General features: G+C 35.5%; 1 protein-coding gene across 2 annotated transcripts in view; it reads left to right on the forward strand.

Annotated features, from left to right (window-relative positions):
• Window positions 1-664: 664 nt before the first annotated feature.
• Window positions 665-20,569, forward strand: part of pik3r2 (phosphoinositide-3-kinase, regulatory subunit 2 (beta)) — a 42,635-nt gene continuing 22,730 nt past the window's right edge. Inside the window, exons 1-2 of one of the 2 annotated variants that reach the window (XM_051127541.1) lie at window positions 665-956; window positions 5,115-5,794. In XM_051127541.1, the coding sequence (XP_050983498.1) occupies window positions 5,470-5,794 (325 nt within the window). In that variant the 5' untranslated portion in view covers window positions 665-956; window positions 5,115-5,469. Of the gene's footprint in view, window positions 957-3,841; window positions 4,294-5,114; window positions 5,795-20,569 lie in introns of those variants that run through there. The other variant, XM_051127550.1, reaches the window with a different exon arrangement.

The following is a 20,569-nucleotide window of genomic DNA, read 5'->3' on the forward strand; positions in this document are numbered from 1 at the left end:
TTATTATTATTTTATTAATATTATTAAGTTCATGCTCACCAAGGCTGCATTTATTTATGATTATGTAAAAACAGTTATACTGTGAAATATTATTGTAATTTTAAATAACTATTTATATTTTAATATATTTTAAAATATAATTTATTCCTGATGACAAAGCTAAATTTTTTTTTGAGTCATTACACCAGTCTTCACTGTAACGTTTCTGTCATCAGAAATCATTCTAATATGTCGATTTAATGTTTAAGAAATATTTCTTATTTTTTATCAATGTTAAAAACAGTCGTAAAAGTAACTTTTAATCAGTTTAATGCAGCACTGTTAAATAAAAGCACTGATTTTTGAAAATAAATAAATAAATTAATTAGCTGACCCCAAACTTTTCAATTTTTGAATACATTTTTATATATTATCGTTTTACACATATGACAAGGATTTTTGAAACCTTTTTAAGATTTGACGTTTAAAATAACACTCGTTTGAATTTGTAAATTGTCTGATAAACGATAAAACAAGCCGGTGGTTTGAACAATAGCGTAATTTGATATGGTTATTTTTTATCATCACTTGTAGGTCTACATTTTTTATAAACGGGTTTTACACTACCTCACCTAACCACAGCGGGATGGCGCAATAGGGAGAGCAAGAATGATAACCGCTTCATTCGTTAACCGAGATTTACTCTTTCGGACGTTTTCGGCTCATTCCGCTATTTTCCGTCCCGCTTTCGCTAGTTCTCACGCAGTCCTGCCCGCTTCGTGCTGTGCTGGAAAATGGCAGTTCGGCAAGTTGAAAAGATTCGTGCGGAATGAAAAGGAAAAAGAAATCAATCCTTGACTCTGCTGAAGGAGTAGATGGGAGTTGAAAAACCTGAGTCCAACCGAGTGTTAGTATCGCACATTTATTCGCACGTACGAAAGAAAACCGTCAAAAGCTTTTGCAACGACTTGCCACGGGTAAGTTTTCTCAAGTTTTGCACATTGCGTTACTGTACTCTCCTAAACAGGATGGCTACCTAGCAGACTCAAAATGTGGGAAAATGGTGGAAAGGACACAAAGTGTGCTGCTACAACATATAATATGTGGACTTGTTTGCTTCTAACGATAAGACAGCGAAAATTTCGAATTAGCCGTTGGCCGAAAATCTCGGATTTAGAAATGTGCAGACCGATATGCGTTAGGTTTGCATGATGCAGAAGCATGTTCGCCTTGTCTGACCAAGGCAGCAGATACACAGTTAACAGCCTGCAAGAGCTTCAGCGCGTGACAATGAGTCGAGCACTTACTGAAGTATTTATACCACAAACTCAACTTTTTAAATCAGATTTAGTCCGTTCTGAATTTGAAGTGTCCAGTTGTCGGTCGCTGCTTGTATTCGACGCCTCTGTTACACAATATAAAACAGTAAGTTCTAAATAATATTAGTGATGATGGTAGTGTTGATTATTTTAGTGTAACGTAACAGCATAAGGATTTTTCACTGTTTGTCTCAAAGCGAGTTTCTCTCAGGATTGTTCCAAGAGTGGGGAATGGAAAACCCGGAGTGGAACCGGATCCAGGAGGGTAAATCTTTGCCGCTCCATTCCACTGTCGTTTAGTCTGTGCGTCGCGTTTTGTTAAAGCAACAGTTCATCCTAAAATGAAAAATCTGTCAATTACTCACTCTCATGTCGTTTCAAAGCCATCTTCGGAACACAAATTAAGATATTTTTGATGAAATGCGAGAGCTTTCTGACCCTCCATAAATAGCAGGGGTCCTGCCATGATCAAGGTTCAGAAACGTAGTGAGGACATCGTTAAAATAGTCCATGTGACGTCAGTGGCTCAACCGTAATTTATAGAAGCTACAAAAATATTTTTTGTGCACAAAGAAAACAAAAATAACAAATTTATCCAACTATTCTTCTCCTCTGTGTCAATCTAGCGCCATTTTTACATACGCGTGGTTTCCTCTGTACGTAAACATGCGCATTAGCTGCTGACGTAGAGTACTCACTACGTTTCTGGACCTTGATCGTGGCGCACAAAAAGTTCTTTCGTAGCTTCATAAGATAACCGGTTGAACCACTGATGTCACACGGACTATTTTAACGTTGTCCGTACTTCGTTTCTGGACAATGAACGTGGTAGGACCCTTGCTGTCTATGGAGGTCAGAAAGCTCTCAGATATCATCAAAAATATCTTAATTTGTGTTTACAAAGGTCTTACAGCTTTGGAATGTCATGAGGGTGAGTAATTAATTTTCATTTTTGGGTGATCAATTTAAGCTTGCTTTAGCTAAATGAAAAAGATGAATAGTCTTGTCGGTGCCAATAGCCTTGTGGTTAGCCGACATATAGCGCCGTTGCGTTGCGGGCGTCCCGAGTTCGAATCCCGGCTTGTGGACCTTTGCCGATCCCACCCCCTTCTCTCTCTCCCACTTCGCTTCCTGTCTTACCTACGCTGTCATATCTAAATAAAAGCATAAAATGTGAAAAAAAAAAGAAAATTTTGCTTACTTTTGGCTAACGTGATCACGGCTTGTTAATTTTTTTTTATTCATGAATATAGTTAGATCCGTTGCTACTTTTGTTTCCTTTTGATTTTAGATTACTCTTCTTTTTAATTTAAGTAAGTCTAAATATCATTAATAAAAATGAAACTATCCACCTTATTTTTCAAGTAAGGGCGGTGCAGCCATTTGTAAATTTAATGGGTGTGTTTATTTTTAGCTGTACAAAACAGCTAGTTTTGCTGCTAGATATTGCAAATTGGTGCGTCTAACTATATTATTTTAATTAGTTTAATCTTAATTATAAACACACTGGTTTATAGTGCAATCAGTTTTACCGTTGTTGTTCTTTTCGTTATTTCCCTGTAGCGACTAATGAACCGGAAGTCTCAGCCGTAGGCTTACATCCACATTGAAGATTAAGGTGGATAGGTGTAAACATTTTTGAGAATCTTCCATTAATGCGACAAGTGGGTAGTTCCGCCCCCAGACTTACACCATTGGTTGAGCCAGTGTTGCTGTGTTGGGCTCATCAGGATGCTCAAACAAACAGAGCAATGTTTTGAAAGCACTACAGTGTTTACATTTTTCACGGGAATGAGCAGGCTAATGGCTTACTTATAGTTGACCGCACATTAACTTGAGAAAGTGTTTTAACATAATAAGACACACTTTCACTTTAATTAGCAGGACTGTCCTTATCTGAACCGTTGCATGCCATATATCCAGAGGGTATGTTCTGTATGCCGTTCCTTCAGTCCTGCACACTCCAAGCTTTAAAAGGACATATTGTTTGGAGAACACTGCCTGTCACCAGACTCATGGGCATTAGTCAAGGTACTTCGGCCAATGAAACGAGAGAGGAGAAAATATTGCATAAGCCTTCCGTACTTAGGCTCATCGTTTTCCCTCTCAGCGCACATTTGCAAAATACTGTGACTGTCCTAATTTCCTAAATCGTTGAAAGGTTTTGTAAATAGATTAAAACTCCTACCTTGTTAGCCTTAGGCTGAAAACATGCATCCTCCAAGCAGAATCCAGTCTTTTTTTCCTGTTTGAATGATCCTAATAGTCCTGATTAGATGAGCCTTGTTCAAAAAATGTTTTGCATTTCTCATCTCTCATTCAGAATACTTTAAACAAGTCAAACAGGCTTAAACATATTCCTATATAAGCAAAAAAAGTTATAAAGTGCAGAAAATCAGAATGGTTTAAAGGTTTAAGGTTTGATCACTGCCTAGATACATTTTCTAATATTAGAACGTTTGCTTGATTTGCCCCAGCTTCTCTGGTGATTCTTGAGCACATGGCCATATGCTGCCCAATAGGAATCCAGGATTACCTTTTCCCTTCTGTAGCAACAGTGAGTTTCCTGCCTCGATTCATTAATTATTTTGTGCTCTGCCTTGGTCACAGTGTTTTGCAAACTGCTCTGCTCAGACCGAATAAAGGGGAGGAAAGGATGCGTACGAATCCGTCAGCCGCCGTCCTGCGGTTCAAAGCAGACTGTAAAGATGAGGATTTCTCTCAGCAGAACTTTTAGCACTCAGACTCAGAATGGACTTTTTCTCTTTTCCTGAATGAACTCCGTCAGTGCAGTTCAGTAGCGTTACATGAAATACTTTAGTTATAATGATGAAAAGGCGGAAAGGGGGATGACGTATTTCGGAGGGGGTGTTTCGGTGGTGTGAGGATTGCGGGCTGTGGTTGGGTATGTCAGTGCCACGTGTCTGCGCTTGCACCTCTCCTCTCAACACTGAGGATGTCGGACTGAGACCCTAGTGCGCCTGGTTAAAGTGGGGTGAGTGTTGCCCTGCGATGCCTGCGAACACTTTAACGGTGTTTATTAGATTGCAATCTTTCCACAGGGTCGGCAAACCTTTAATACGCCACTTTAGTGGTATACGAGCATAAGCCCCTGGTTCGAAGGTGCGCATGCGCAGGAAAAAAATTATACGTTTTGCCATTCCGTCATATAAGTGATGCATATTGCAAATGTGCTTAAACAAAATCAACTGCGTACTGTAATAATTGGATTCTTAGGCAAGTATGGGTTTATATTGGATTATTTTAAACTTAAGTTCGGGAATGCTGTTCCCAACTTTACACAGATAGTTATCTTTTTGATTATGTGCTGAAATTTTAATATTTGGTTGCTTACTGCGACATTGATGTTTCTGGTTTTAATTTTTTTTCAAGGTAAGTGTAGTAGCTAGTTTGCTTTAAGATTATGGTGTTTAAAAATGCACCTTACTGTGTCCATCGTATGACGCATGTATGAAGTGCATCACGTTTAGTGCATTTATGCACTTTAAAAGTTTGATTTCAGTCAGGTTGTTACAAAAATGTGTTTTTAAAATGTAAACATCTGTTTTTTTGTGCCTTTTCCATCATGTTTAATCATTTGGCTTCTTCGTTGTGCGCTTTCTCTGAAAGACAGAGGTGACGCACAACGTGTATTTAATGCTTTGAATATTTTATCATGCTTTCTGTCATGTATACTTGGACTGAGATGAAGGCTGTAACTGGACTATGCAAAAGCCTTGCTGTAGCTCGATTGTAAATGTTGTATTTTGCTCTTAACGTTTTTACTCATGTCTTTTTTTTTTCTCTCTCTTACAGTCATCACATTACACTGGGAGGACCACATCTTGAGAGGGAATGTTGAGCAACCTGCTATAAGACGACACCAGCTGATTTGGCGAAATAAATCTGTGAAGGACTCATTCTTTATTTCTTTTCCGGCGCCTGAATGAGTATGCTGCATTCCCTCTGTTCCATCATTTGGTTGAACCGCGGGTTCAAGTTGAGAAAAGTGGCCTGTTCGGCCAACACCGGCCAGGTCTAAGCCGCCGCTTGCGTTCATGCCCGAAGTGCTTAGCTTTTAACCAAACTACATCATTTGCACCCTCGTGAAGTTTCGTCCCCACTCCGACGCTGTTCTGCCTTGGGGTTATTGTCATTTCGTACTCTGAAAATGGCTGCCGATGGCTTCCAGTACAGATCTGTGTACTCCTACTGTAAGGACTGGGAGGATGACATTGACCTTGAGCCTGGTGATATCCTGACGGTCGAAAGAGCGTCTCTGCTGTCACAGGGCTTTAAAGAGGGAGACGAGCAGCACCCGGAATGCCTCGGCTGGATCGTGGGCTTTAACGAGCGAACCAAACAGAGGGGAGACTTTCCAGGGACGTACGTGCAGTATGTGGGACCTGTGAAAATGTCAGTGCCGTCCTGCCAGCCTCGTTCTCAGAGACCGCTTCCTGCTGTTCCCAGACCTGAGCCAACAGCCTCCTCGCAGGGTAAGACTGGCTGCTTTTACTGTGTTGACCAATGACTAACCTGCTTAATCTGTGCTAAAGAGCTGTCATAACCTGTTTTGTTTCGGGGACTGGCTGCTGCGCTTGTTGAATCAGGCCTCAGATGTCTTGTAATAAACATTTGCAGGGTTTTTTCCATTTTTTTTTGAGGGAAAAGATTAATTTTGCTTTTGAAATTAAACATTGAATCATCAGAGATTTTGCTAATTAAAAATAATTTTGTGTCATTTACACATAAAAATACAGAAGCCGTGGTTCCATGAAGAACCATAAATTCCATGGAATCTTTCCATTGCACAAAGGTTCTTTATTAGGGATGTAACAATATCAAAATCTCAAGATATGATAATATCGCAATATGAAGACCACAATATGATATTTATTGTGATATTTAAAGAAAAAGACAAATAAAGAATTGGAAAAAAAAATAAATTTTGTACATTTTAAAGTTAAATTCTATTTAATGCACTTCAAAATTAAGAGCTCTGATTAAGAGTCGCATTTGCGACTGAAAATTACAGTGCGACTATGAAAAAAAATTTACCCGAATTTACAGTGCGACTTACCCGATCAGCATCTTTGTGATTGCGCTGAGGGCAGCTTCAAAGGTTTCTACGTGTTTTTGCAACGTTGAGTAATGTATCACAGACATATCTCACGAATCCTTTCATAAACAAAGTGTAGAGAGATTGTAAATAAGAGATTCATTGTGCAGCGTAGAGAACTTCATTGATTATAATGGAACTTTGTGAGATCGCAATGAACTAAGATGAGTCACAGCTTTTAATGATTTATAAGAGAGTTTGTAAATGAGATATTGATTTAATACAACAGTTAAAAAACAAGAAGTTAATATTAAGTGGCTTACATTGTCTGATTTTGCTCTATTTCGTCCTCAAAAATAGTTTGAAACAAGTCACAACTGAGCCACTGTGCATCTCTGTTCAAACACAGCGAAGTTTCGTTTATGAATGAACGTGCGTTTTTAAACAAATCTAGCGAGTCAGTGATTCAATTTCCCATTCATAAAAACAGTCATTTGCTTTATTCCTGAATGAATCAGCTGTTCGAATGAATCAAATGAATGAATGATTCAGTAATTAAATCAGTGACTTGCCGCTACCTACTGGCAGATTTAGTTTCATTTTTAAAGTATCTTTTTGGTTATTTAAATCATTTAATATTTCTGTATTCAAAACTTTGTTTAAAACATTAATCTCAACACGAATGTATGAATTTGATTGCACTCATGCCACATCTGAGCCTCATTAAACATTACACTTACAAGCCACTTTTGTGTTCTTCGGTGCATCTCTGTAGTACAAATTAATTTTGTTAATACTGATTTCATTTGATTGGTAACTTATTCTTTCTACTTGTTCTTATTCTGTTGTTTTAATTAAAAATTTTAAAAAGCTTAAAAAATTGAATTTTTTAAAAAAAATGACAAAAGATGACACTTTTAATAAAGTTAGAAAAATGCCATTACAAAGATAAAAACAAAATTCCCATGTAAATCACTTTGAGGAGTCAAATATCACCTTGTAACAGGAAGGCTCATTTTCAAGGATCAGATTTTTTGATTGTTGATCAGAAGGTGCTTCTAAAATTTTGACTATGCTCCACAAGTGCTCCTAAAAGAAAAGCGTAGAGCCCTGCTTTCAGTATGAATTTAAGCTAGTGTGTTTTAAAACTGACAAAATTCACATTTGCAAGATAGACGCATTCAAAACCTACACAACTTCCGCCGATATGGATTCAGGTTCTCATCAAACTTTCTGTCCAATCAAATGCTATCTAGAATCTAAAGCGTCTGAACCCGTACACTATAAATAATTGTTGAAGCTGTGGCTGAAATTGGTCACTTGTTCACAGAATTTGTATTTTCTGTATGATGACGCGTGGTTCACTATATAAGGTATAGGGAACGACACGGTGTGAATATGCATTCTGTTGGGGCGAATTAAGTCTCACACGAATCGCCACAGCGAACAGTTGCACACATACAATCTGCTCTGGTCCAAAGACATAATGGCACGGATCATATGTGCGAGTAGGCGCAGACCACAAAGCGTATTGGCCACAAAGTCGATTCTACACAGAATGGTATATTTGAAAGCAATATGGATGAGATTGTGACTCATACGATGTCAAATGTGGCTTTACAGAGCTCAATGGCTGTGGCCCAAGCTGCGATATAAACGAAACGCTATTGGCTATTTAAAAAAGGGGGCGGGACTGCTTGATATGTCTTACTGTCCCTGTCTTACTGTTTCAGTTGAAATTACGTCAACACGTAGAATAACGCTGCATGTTTCAAAGCACTTCAGTGGACCTTTAAGTCAGAAAATAGTCAGTGAATTGGCTTGTATGGCCCAAAACACAACTTTAAAGACCTTTTATGTTAGAATAAGAAATTTAAGTATATTTCAAAAACTACACTTTTTTTTCCCAAAAGACCTATTGTTTCATCTGATCACAATAATATTGAGACAGTTTTGCTATCACAATATCATGATATTGATACTATCGTTACATCCCTATTCTTTATAGAAGATTTCTGATTATTCATATTAACTAAAAACTTAAAACTTAAAGGTTCTTTGGGGAAACTGAACTTGATCTTTTACAGCATTGCTTTGAAAACTCCTTTTGGAAGCTTTTGTTTTTCAGAAGTGTAGCATGATCATCTATGTGGATGCTACCTTATATCTTCTTAGTTGTCTAGTGTCTCCTTTCCTTAACTGTCTTTGCTCCTGTATTTCTCTGGCACTTTCCCCGAGCTTTTTCTCCTCCTCCTTTTATGCCCTCAGGAAGCAGTAAATTATAGTATGTTTGGAGGCCTGGCAGTTCACCAGGCCAATCTGGAGAGTTATATGTATCAGGTAGGGCTTTCAGCTTCATCTGCACATTCCCACTCCATCAGGTGATTTTTTTTTTTTTGCTTCAATGTCTCCTTTGTGTCCCTTTTTTGGATAGTTAAAAGTCTCCAGCACTGCAGTGCACACTCAAAAGAAGTTGTCATATTCAGTCTGTGATGTTCACGGACTAAAAAGACATTTTGACAAGAGACATTTTGGTGCACTTTTACAGGAACAGATACGCACAATTTCAGATGCTGTGTTTTGTTAATATCCAGATCAAGGCAAATCTGTGGAATTTTGTGTTGAGGATTTTAAAATGCAAGAGGAATGATGGGTATTCCCGTTCTGTGGAAATCTGGGTCTTGTAATTTGAACAGGGTTGCCAGTATCATGAACAATGCACTTTTTTAAAAACTATTATTTTGATTTTGATTTGTAGACCTGAAAATGCCATTAAATTAATACAATCTTCTAGTTCTATCTTCTAATATCTTTTCAATCATAAACGTAAATGATACAAAAAACATAAATTGTTCAAATCTGGTCAGGTTGTGGGAATTCTTTCTTAATGCTTTAGTGCCTTCTTGCAAAAAGTTGCTACTAGTTTAAATTGACTAACTTACATATTTTACTCTGCTTTTCTTGTGTAGATGTAGGGAATTGACCTACATGCCTAAGACATTTGCCTGCTGCTGAAATGGATTTGCATTGACAATGCATTGGCAAAAAAGAGGAAGATAGATATTTTACACTATTATTAAGAATCTGGATGTCATGTCAGAGTAATAACGCTAATTACATCAACATTCAAGTCCATTCTCCTTTTTAATATTAAGTTTTATTAATCATTATTTTTTTTAGATCTATGTAATTGGCTATTTTTAATAACATAGTGAACATAAAACTTAAAAAAAAAAAGATAATTGGAGTTTTAAAACTAATTATTTTGGTTGTTTAATAAGTCTTCACTCCAGCTCAACTGCTTCAATAATATTTGTGCTCAGTAAACTGTTTTTCTGTTTAAAGTTTAAGTTTTGATAAATAGACTCTGTGGGAAACCGTTCTTTGCCAGAAATTGTTCTTAATTTTGAGCTAATGTAGGGCTGTAGCTATCGATTATTATAGTAATGGAGTATTCTACCGATTATTCCATCGATTAATCGAGTAATCGGATAAGACGTTTTTCTTTACTAAAGAGAAATACTAAATATACAAGAATAAATAAGATAGGTCTCTTAAAATAAACAACTAATTTGTTTTCTTTTTAGAAAAATTAACATTTTCTAAAATTTTGTATAGATTTAATAACCATGAAAACTAAACCCATTTAATGCATTTATTTGCCAAATTACATTCAAAATGCAAATGCAAAAAGGTAAACGGTACAACCTAAAACGAAGGCATAAACCAAGAAATTGAGTCATTTAGATGAAAGCCTATTTACACACTATTTAATTCAGGTCAGAGGGACATGAATGCATTTAACTTGCAGTTACAAATGCATAAATAATATTTTGTTGTTTTAAACAAAACATTGAATACTGATATTTACATGTTTTTTTAAAATGAAGATACTTTAAATGTGAAAACAAAACCGCCAGTAGGTGTCAGCAAGTCACTAGGCGCGTTTCCATTACAGATTTGCATGAAAGTTTGGTGATATTATATAAATGTTGATTAAAAAGTATTGCAAAATGACAACGTTTCCATTAACCGATGTTATGCGACAAAAACGTAATTTGCTCTTCTCGCAATAAGTCATGGCAACAGATTTTGGTGGGATTTGGACGGATTTTGGCTTTATTTGATTGGAAAATGGGATCATATGACTTTTTACACGTGCCACGTGACCTGTAAATGCGAAAAAGCCGTTTCCATTGCAGTTTTGCGAAATATTCCTTTTTCGAATTGCCTGAAAAACCACCTCATGTGAGTGTAAAAACTTTTTTGCGATATATGGGAGTTTTTGCAAAGTTGACGCGTTTCCTTTAGTCGTATTTTTAATTCGCAATTTAAATATGCGCATCTTGAAGGGTAATGGAAACGCGTTAAGTAAGTGAGTCATTGTGATTGAACTGAATCATTTAACGGGTGATTCATTCAAGAACGAAATGCCGTCATGTTGCTCAAAGACGCAAAACAGTGCTGTGGCTGTGTTTGGAATGGTTATTTGTTGGCGAAATAGAGCAAAAACAGGCAATATGCTGTCTAAAATGTAAGTCTCTTAAACTTAACTTCTTGTTTATTAATGAACAGTTGCAGGAGGAATCATTTCAGCCTTAAACTAATGGTTAAATTGTTTTATGTGCATTGGATTTTAAATTAACATAAACACTTAAATGCTACTATATGTATATGTATTCTTTTAAAAAGTAAAAATATTTGCAACACCACAGGGTGATAGAGAAAGCTTCAGATGGAGTAGGTTTTTAATCCCTAATCAGAAGAATGGTTCATAACTATAGTTCATTCACCTTAGAAAAGCCACATTTCTCTAATATAAGTGAAAACGCCTTTAATCTGTGTGAAAGGTCTTTGATAGGCAACGGTTGACACTTGGCATGTAGATGGTATGACGATAGAGTGCCTTGCATGGGAACGTCAGTTTACAAATAATTATCTTTTGATGTTTTAAAAATAAAATTGCAGCAACGCAACTTTTCCCACCTCAACTATTACTTTAGATTTTGTTTTCAGATTTTACGTTTTGTTTCAATTCCAAATCACAAGCTCTTGATTCATTTATATTCTTTATTCTAATTATATATTAGATATATTTATATTCTTTATTCTTTATTTATATTCTAATTAAATATCAGATCATTTGGATATTTCATCTACATTCCAAGAAAAACAAAAATTAAATAAAGATGTGAACTTTTACAGGGAACCCTGAAAAGTGGTACATTAATATTAAATGTGTATATATACAGTCAGACCACATTATCACAGTTTATTCGCTATAGTTTAGAAAATGGTAATAAAATATGACAAGAACTCAAGTGTTAAACTGTGTCAGAACAAATTCATAGAAAGGTATGTAACAAAACATGGTCAGGTCAAAGTGTCACATGAAATTTTTGGTCCCAGTTTTTTTTCCGTTTTATTTTGCTGTCCTCACTAACATAACTAATAAATAATGAACTATAGTGTCCTGCACGCACTAGTAAAAACATGTTAAAAATTATATTTGGTGTTTCAATAATTTTTGGTTTGACTGTATATATATAAAAAGTATGTAGTATAAAAAATATTTTAGATATAATAATTAACACTCACAAGCTGAGTTGTAACAAACATTTAAATTGCACATGCTGTAAGGCTTTTTTTAAAAATGTTTTTACAGTTCATTGTTTAAATATAGACATTTAAGACAGTGGCTACCAGAAAAACTTGATTTCAAGACAGATTACATGCATGCACATACATGCATTTCATGGTATATCTATGGAAGCCCAGTTTACATCTTGCAATTCTGACCTTTTTCCTTCGAATTGCATGATATAAGTTTGCAATTGTGCATTATACAGTCAGAATTGTGGCATATATGCGACATACAAACTTTTTTTCTTGCAAATGCGAGTTTATATCTTGCAGTTCATTTTCAAAACTTTTTTCTCAGAATTGTGAGATGTAAACTTGCAATTGCAAGTTATAAAGTCCAATTCTGAGGGGGGAAAAATATTAATATTTTCTCAGAATGACAAGTTTATATCTCACAATTGTAACTTAACTTGCATTTGAGTAACTTTTGGTATAACATGTATATATACATCTTTCTCGCAATTTCGAGTTTATATTGTGCAATTCTGAGAAAAAAAGTCAGAAATGCAAGTTTGCATCACGCAATTCTGAGAAAAAAAGCAGTATTGCAGTAACAGTATTGTGAGACAAAAACAGTGTTTATTGTTTTGTTTATAATTTTGTGATGAAACGAGCAGAATTTGAAGGCTTTCTACTAAACCCTCACATATCTAGGCATGTTGACCGACCTCCCAGACTTAAAGGAGAAGTCCACTTCCAGAACAAAAATTTACAGATAATGTACTCACCCCCTTGACATCCCAGATGTTCATGTCTTCCTTTCTTCAGTCGTAAAGAAATTATGGTTTTTGAGGAAAACATTTCTGCATTTTTCTCCATATAATGGACTGATATGGTGCCCCGAGTTTGAACTTCCAAAATGCAGTTTAAATGCGGCTTCAAACGATCCCAAATGCGGTTGTAAATGATCCCAGTCGAGGAAGAAGGGTCTTATCTAGTGAAACGATTGGTTCTTTTCATTAAAAAAATACAATTTAAATACTTTTTAATATCAAACGCTCATCTTGTCTTGCTCTCCCTGAACTCTGTGTATTCTGACTCAAGACAGTTAGGGTATTTCGAAAAACTCAGATCGTATTTTCTCCTTTAACTTCAAAAATAATTTCAAAATCATCCTACATCGCTGCAGAAGTACCGACTCAGTCTTTGCAAAGTGAACGTGCAAAGGAGATCAAACACCCTTAACAAAAAAGGTAAAACAATGTTATAGGACGATTTTGAAGTTGAGAGAGAACATGAGATTTTGCATTTTTTTTAACATACTCTAACTGTCATGAACCGGAAAAAACAGAGTTCAGGCAAAGTACGACAAGACGAGCGTTTGACATTAAAAAGTATATAAATTGTATTAATTTTTTTATGAAATTAAATCGTTTCGCTAGATAAGACCCTTCTTCCTCGACTGGGATCATTTACAACCGCATTTGGGATCGTTTGAAGCCACATTTAAACTGCATTTTGGAAGTTCACAATCGGGGCACCATAGCAGTCCATTATATGGAGAAAAATCCTGAAGTGTTTTCCTCAAAAAACATAATTTCTTTACGACTGAAGAAAGAAAGACATAAACATCTTGGATGACAAGGGTGTGAGTACATTATCTGTAAACTTTTGTTCTATAAGTGGACTACTCCTTTAAGACCCACTTTATAAGACACTCAGTACTTTGATTAAAGTGGTTGAGGGGGAAAAAAGGTCATCCTCAAATCTGTCAGGTGTCTACAGATGTCTACTAATAAACCAGAAACTAGCATTCATGCTAAAAGCTCATGGCTTGGATCTATAACTTGATTTTTTTTTTTCTTAAATCCGTTTTCCTCCAGCTGGAGTAACTGACAGCACGCACTTTGTGTTAGCTAACATGTTAAAACGGCAGAAAAGCATATGTAAAGAAAATGTGAAAATGATTGTAGCTTTGGAAATATCAGCATATGTAATTATGCACATAGCTGTTACTATTTTTATGTGGTGTTTTATCATATCTAAGTGAGAGAGAGACTTTCATGTGATTTAATCGAAATCCACCAACACTATCCTCACAGAAACCGTGCACAAAGTCAAACTTGGTTGTGTTTCACAGCCTGTGGCTGAAGTTCTCCCTCTCTTTTTTTCCTTTTCTTTTCCTGGCCCCAGTTTTACTGCTTGCTGAAGTGAACCATGGCTTGGCATTTCTACAGTCTCCGCCTGTTCCTCCTCCCCTGTTTCACAGACTCTTCTGATACTGTCTCCAGGCAGCTATAAACTATCCACTCACTACAATTCTCAGAAAGAGAAGGCCCCTTGAATTTTCCCCCGGCTCCTTACCCTGAACTTTCTTTCACAGAATTAGTCGAGGGCTAGTTAAGGCCTCCAATCGGAGCCTGTTTTAAAGTCTGAATCTTTCCCATGATGCTTTGGCCTGTGTTCAGATACTAGGCATATTGTTACTTGGACTGTACAGCAGGCTTTATCAGTACATTATGTTTTTTTTTTTGTGACAGAAAAAGTCAAGAAGGATCTGAGGTTTAATAAAAACTTGTGTTGTGTTGTGATCTTTTTTTTTTTTTTCTTTTTTTTTTGCAGCCCCAAGTGGGAGTTTGGGAATGATGCCCACTAGGGATAAATGGATATTACGATTCTGGCTGATATTAATTAGCTGATATCCATTTTCATGTTATAACCAATAACCAATAAAAGGGGATATACTTAAATTCTGTATTTTGTTTAAATTAAAAAATAAAATACTAAAGACTAAAATTAATCCATCCAATTCATTGTTGAAAATTAAACCGTAGTTGTCAGGGGGACAAAACCAGTTTTAGTCAAACATATATTAAATAAGACATCACTAATGGGTTAAATAACAATATAATAAACATGTAATATAATGCATGCATTTACAAATAAAACAAATATTCTCTTGTAGAGTTTTTTTTTTTTTTTGTATTTGGTTAACAAATGTATGGATATTGAATGTCTTTCCTGAGGTAAATGTAACATGACATTCTCCTCTGTATTTTAGTTTAGTTTAGTTTAGTTTATTAACAAATTTATAGATATTGAATTGCTTTTCTGAGGTAAATGTAACATGTCATTCTCCTATAGTTATTATTTTATTTTATTTTATTTTATTTTGTTAATAAATTAATTTATATTGAATTGCTTCTTGAGGTAAATGTAACATGACATTCTCCTCTTTATTTTATTTTATTTTAGTTTAGTTCAGTTTATTAGCATATTTATGGATATTGAATTGCTTTCCTGAGGTAAATGTAATGTATTTTATTTTATTTTATTTAATATTTTATTTTATTAACAAATTTATGGATATTGAATGGATATTGAATTTCCTGAGGTAAATGTAACATGTGACATTCTCCTCTGGAGTTATTTTATTTTATATTATTAACAAATTTATAGACATTAAATGGCTTTCCTGAGGTAAATGTAACATGGCATTCTCTTATAGTTGTTTTGTTTTATTATTTTATTTTATTTTATTTTATTTTATTTTATGGACATTGAATGCTTTCCTGAGGCAAATGCAACATGTCATTCTCCTCTATTATTTTAGTGTATTTTATCAAGAAATTTATGAATGTTGAATGGCTTTCCTGAGGTAAATGTAATGTGAAATCCTGAGGTAAATGTAGCGTGACAGTTTTGTTGATGTTTAAATACTGAAATTAATAGTTTTAAATACTACAAGTGAATTTAGGCATTGCAACAGAGATTTTTAGTGTTATTAAAGTATTAGTGTTCTAAAGGTTAACTTTAAGTGCTTTAATGTAAGGTGGTTCTTTCAAAAACGTTAAAAATCTTACTGACGTCAAACTTTTGAACGGTTGTACTAATGAGATATATTTTAGTCTGTCAAAATTCTGAGTTTTTCCCTCTTTTCTTCCTTTCTTCCTTTTCTGTTGCACTCCGTCGGTGCAGAAATCCTGTCAGGCCTGAAGCCGATTATTCTCAACAAAAAGAAACTTGAGCTATATAAGACTGTCTGTTGTAGTTGCAGCTTTTGTGCGTTGTGTTTCTTAACACCGTTTGCACTGCATTAAGATTAAAACATGTCGAGAGGTTTAGAGCTCCAGTGAAAGGAAATGGGCTAGGCCTTCGGTTAGCCATGAATGAGGTGCCCAGATTACTGAACTGCACAAAGCAATGTGGGTGAAAGTTGTCTTACATAATCATATTCACAGAGTACAAAGACATCATTTTCCATTAGTAGAGCATGGCCCAATCTAAGTTAATGAACACATCAGAACGCAAGTCAAGCAAAAATCCAAAGCACACACACAAGTATGACGGCAAAGTCAATCGGTTCGCCCTACTAAAAGGTAGGCGGTTGTTGAACTTATATTCAGCAGGCATAAAATGATAAACAACAGAAGAAAAGTGGCTGACTTTTGTTAGCACCCTATATAAACACAGATATGATCGAATTTGCCTCGACAGTGCAGCCGTGAAGAAGTGTCAGCCGAATAAAGCAAGCTGTTGCTGTAATCATATCATTAGTTGTTGCAGTTGTTTTTCCCAGGGCACGTTCAGTTGCAGGCCAGCCAGAATGCAGACTACCAAGACGACTATAATTGGGTAATGATTAGTTGGTTCTCTTTCCAAAAACCAACAATGACTGGAGGGCCACAGCTGTTTTTCCTAAAAGCAGTATTTTGCACAAAAACCCCTGCTGTGTGTTTGAGTGTCTGTGCCAGTTAGTTCGTATCTGTAGTTGAGTTTGTTTATTAGTGCGGGAACATGTTTAGGTTGTTTTTTATATTTTGTTATCAATGACCACCCTGTAGAGCAAGCAACAAGAGTCTCCATGATAAAGAAAAGGAAACTGCTTTGTTTAAAACACATATGCTAAAATCTAAGATATTTGACCCTGGACCATAAAACCAGTCTTAAGTAGCAGGAGTATGTTTGTGTATAAACACACTGTATGGGTCAAAATTATCGAATTATCTTTTACGCCAAAAATCATTAGGATATTAAGTGAAGGTCATGTTCCATTAAGATATTTTGGAGATTTCCTACCTAATATATCTAAACTTAATTTTTTATTGGTAATATGCATTGCTAAGAACAACTTTTGGACAACATTAAAAACAATATTCTCAGTATTTTGACTTTTGCACCCTTAGATTCCAGAATTTATCTCTGTATCTCTGCCAAATGTTATCCTGCCCTAACAAATCATACATCAATGGAAAGCCTTTTCTATTCAGCTTTTTCTATGTATAAATGTAAAAAACAAAAATAAAAATACCCTTATGACTGGTTTTGTGATCCAGGGTCACATATGTACTTTTTGTATTCATGTTGCAAATATTATGCCTTGTCATAAAAAGGTCCATTTATCTAATATTTTGGAGAGACTTATTGACCTTGACACCCCTTGACAGTCATGTTGGGCTCCAGATGTCATTTCCTGTTTTGTTTTACTTTTTGTTCAGCATGTTAGTAATAGGGATGGCGAAAACTAAAAAATTTCTTGACCGGCCACCGAGCCTCATTAGCCGGTTGAAACCGGTTAACCGATTAGTTTAAAATATGGTACGCTATTTGAAATAACAGCCATTTCGAGCCGCGCCTGCAATTTCGCAACTCTGTCGCATCTCTCTGCCGCTCTGCCTCCGCACACACACACACACACTGCCACTCACGTCACTTTTTTAAAATCCCCTACAGCGCGAAACATGAGTCCCGCAAACGCGGCGCCGAAGAGCTTGTTGTATGTAATCGTAGGACAAATGGCTCCTTAGTTTCAAATGGTTTGGGTACAAGGTGATCGCTTTGAAAATAAAGGCGTTTGTCTAGGTTAGAAGCTCATTTGAAACATTGCCACGGCTCATTTAAGAAAATGACAGCTCCGAAGAGACGCCGCTCTAACCTCGAGTGTTTTAGCCTGTTGCCTTTACTTTTCGCAAACCTTGTGAGCGCGCGAACCCAAATGCTGTGACCTCGCGCCAAATGTTTTTATTGGTTTATTAAGTACAAACAGGCGAGTTATGAAAAATTGAGTGTGAGGGATAATTTGTTCACTTAACACAAAAAGATGAGGAATGAGATGGCTAACTGTAGTAGCGTATAGTCCACTGTCTATAATAGCCTAATTTAGATATCACTTTTTTTTTTAACCGACTACCGACAACTTTGACCGGTTAACGTTGATACGGTCAACCACCGGTCAAACGGTCATCGGTTAACATCCCTAGTTAGTAACACCATGATGTTGATTTGACAAGATGAGCTTTTAAAAATTCAAATTCAAAAAATCCAATTAATAATATACCACTACTTTTCATTTTATGACTTTAATTTTTTTTTTAGTTAATTTCTTTATTATTATATAAGGACATTTCACTTTGTAGACATTTTTGCTAGGGCGCTATGAAATCAGTTTTATTTTTCCCCATATTCCTTTTTTTTTTTTTCGTTTTATTTTTTCTGGATTCCATTATTTACTTCTTATTATTTTTTTCAATTAAAATTTTTCTAAACTCTATTTTATTGGTTAAATTAAACAGTGTTTTATTTGAAAGTTTTATTATTTTTTTCTCAAATTCAATTTTATTTTTACCAAAGTCTGTGCTTTCCATTAATTTTCTGGATTCCATTTAAAGGTTTCATTAAATTGTAATAATCAAAAGCATGTCTAATTAATTGATTTAATAAATAATTCTATTTATTTATTTATTTATATTTTTGTGTTGTGTATATACATTTTTCTGATAAATAATTTTTCAGGTATTTCTGGCTTGAATAATAAAATGATTGTTTTTTATCAGTTGTAGTAGTAGTAGTAATATAGTTACATTGAGTAGCCTAATATTTTTCTGTCACAACTTCTTCAAGTTAATCCGGACTTTTATTTTGATGGGTTGCTGTAAAGACCTACGTGTCTGTTTGCATATACGACAATAGTTTTTCTCAAAAGAAACGATAAAATGCTAATGAGTGACTCCCAGAGCAGTTCTAGATATTATATGTTCATGTAATCATATATTGAGACGGCAGAGGCTGAAAACACCACGAGCGTTGCATGCTTTAGTATGTGTGTAGTAAACGAAATGCATGTCTGCGCCATTCATTCACACAGAGATACACAGAACATGCGGATTCACGTTTAAATAGTATTTTTGCGGCTTAATATTTACAGACACTAGTCCATATTGAGTTTTGATTGAAGTGTAATGACCTACTTTTGATTAATTCATCCCAAATTTGGAAAATTCCATGACATTCCGTGTTATACAGTAAATTCCATTTTCTGCATCATGAAAATTAGGTCCCTACATTTTTGCCTAGTTAAGCAGTCATTTTGGAGATGCCACTCAAATGGAAATGATTGTAAATTAAATTATTTTAATTCAGAAATAAACAAAAAGATCATTATAAGAGGCGTTTTAAAGCCATTGTCTAAATACATTTAAATGTATAATGTATTTCTGAATTAAGTAAATAGATCTGGACAAAAACAGTGCTGTCATGATGTCACCTTTGAAGACAACCAGACAATGTACAAACTTGAATTCTGTCCATGGTTCAAATGTATTGTAAATAGAGGCATTTGATAAATTATAATCATGCATAACAGTAAATATCAGTGTCAGCACATGTAAAACAGCTTTTTGGATTTGTATTCCGAAGTAAATTGTCTTTGACAAAGAAATCCCAGTCCAAAGTTGAAAACTAAACAAACTTTTCTTTTTTAATTTTGCTGTATTACAGAAACAACCTAACCCTTTCCTATTTGTTTAGTAACTATGGTGATTTCAACTTTTTCATATCCTAATTCAAGAGTTAGGACGTTTCTGTAATACCTCCCCAGGATTAAGGGTAGAACATGGATTCGCGTCCGTGTCGTGGTAAATGTGCGAGATGAGGAAAGATCGAGGGCGGAAGAGGCAGGCTTCATGTCCGTAAGAGGGAAAAGCGAGCAAAGTTCCATGTTTAACGTGCAGTGGAAAAGTGGAATGTGCTGACATGGCACTTCGTCTGAACTCCAAAATTAATAATCAGACGTGGTTTAGCCTTGCACTGCCAGGAGGCGAAGGCAGCCAAGCTCTGGCCTCTTTGTGGTGGGCCTGAAAAGGAGGGCCTGGCACATGGCCAGTGGGGTTTTGCTTGTTCAGGATTTTTGATTAAATCGTTTATTGTGCTCCACTCACGCAAAGGGCCAAGGCAGCGCTTGCTCCAGAAGGGGTGGAATAAGACAGGAGGAAACGTTAACCAGTAAAAAGCTTTTGTATGATAAAGACATTTTTTTTCCCCCCTGCTTTGTTTTCTTTGTGTAGCTTCATCCATTTCGTTTTTTAAATTGTATTTCATTATCTTTTACTATGTAATTTTGTAATGCGTTCTAACGTCTACTTAGTTATTTTGGTTAGTTTTTGTGTTTTGTGTGAAGGCAAGAGGTCTTCAAGGGGTTTTAACCAATAGAACATACGGAAGGAAGGAAGCAAAATATAAAAACTGTCATAAAAAACCATATGCAATTATACATCCCAAAGCCATCACTCTCCTAAGACAGAAGAGAAGCGGGAGACGTGGCTCTGAGGTGCAAAAATACCCAGATTTTATA

The sequence above is a fragment of the Labeo rohita genome, chromosome 2, assembly GCF_022985175.1.
Source record: "Labeo rohita strain BAU-BD-2019 chromosome 2, IGBB_LRoh.1.0, whole genome shotgun sequence".
In the NCBI taxonomy this organism is placed as follows: Eukaryota; Metazoa; Chordata; class Actinopteri; order Cypriniformes; family Cyprinidae; genus Labeo; species Labeo rohita.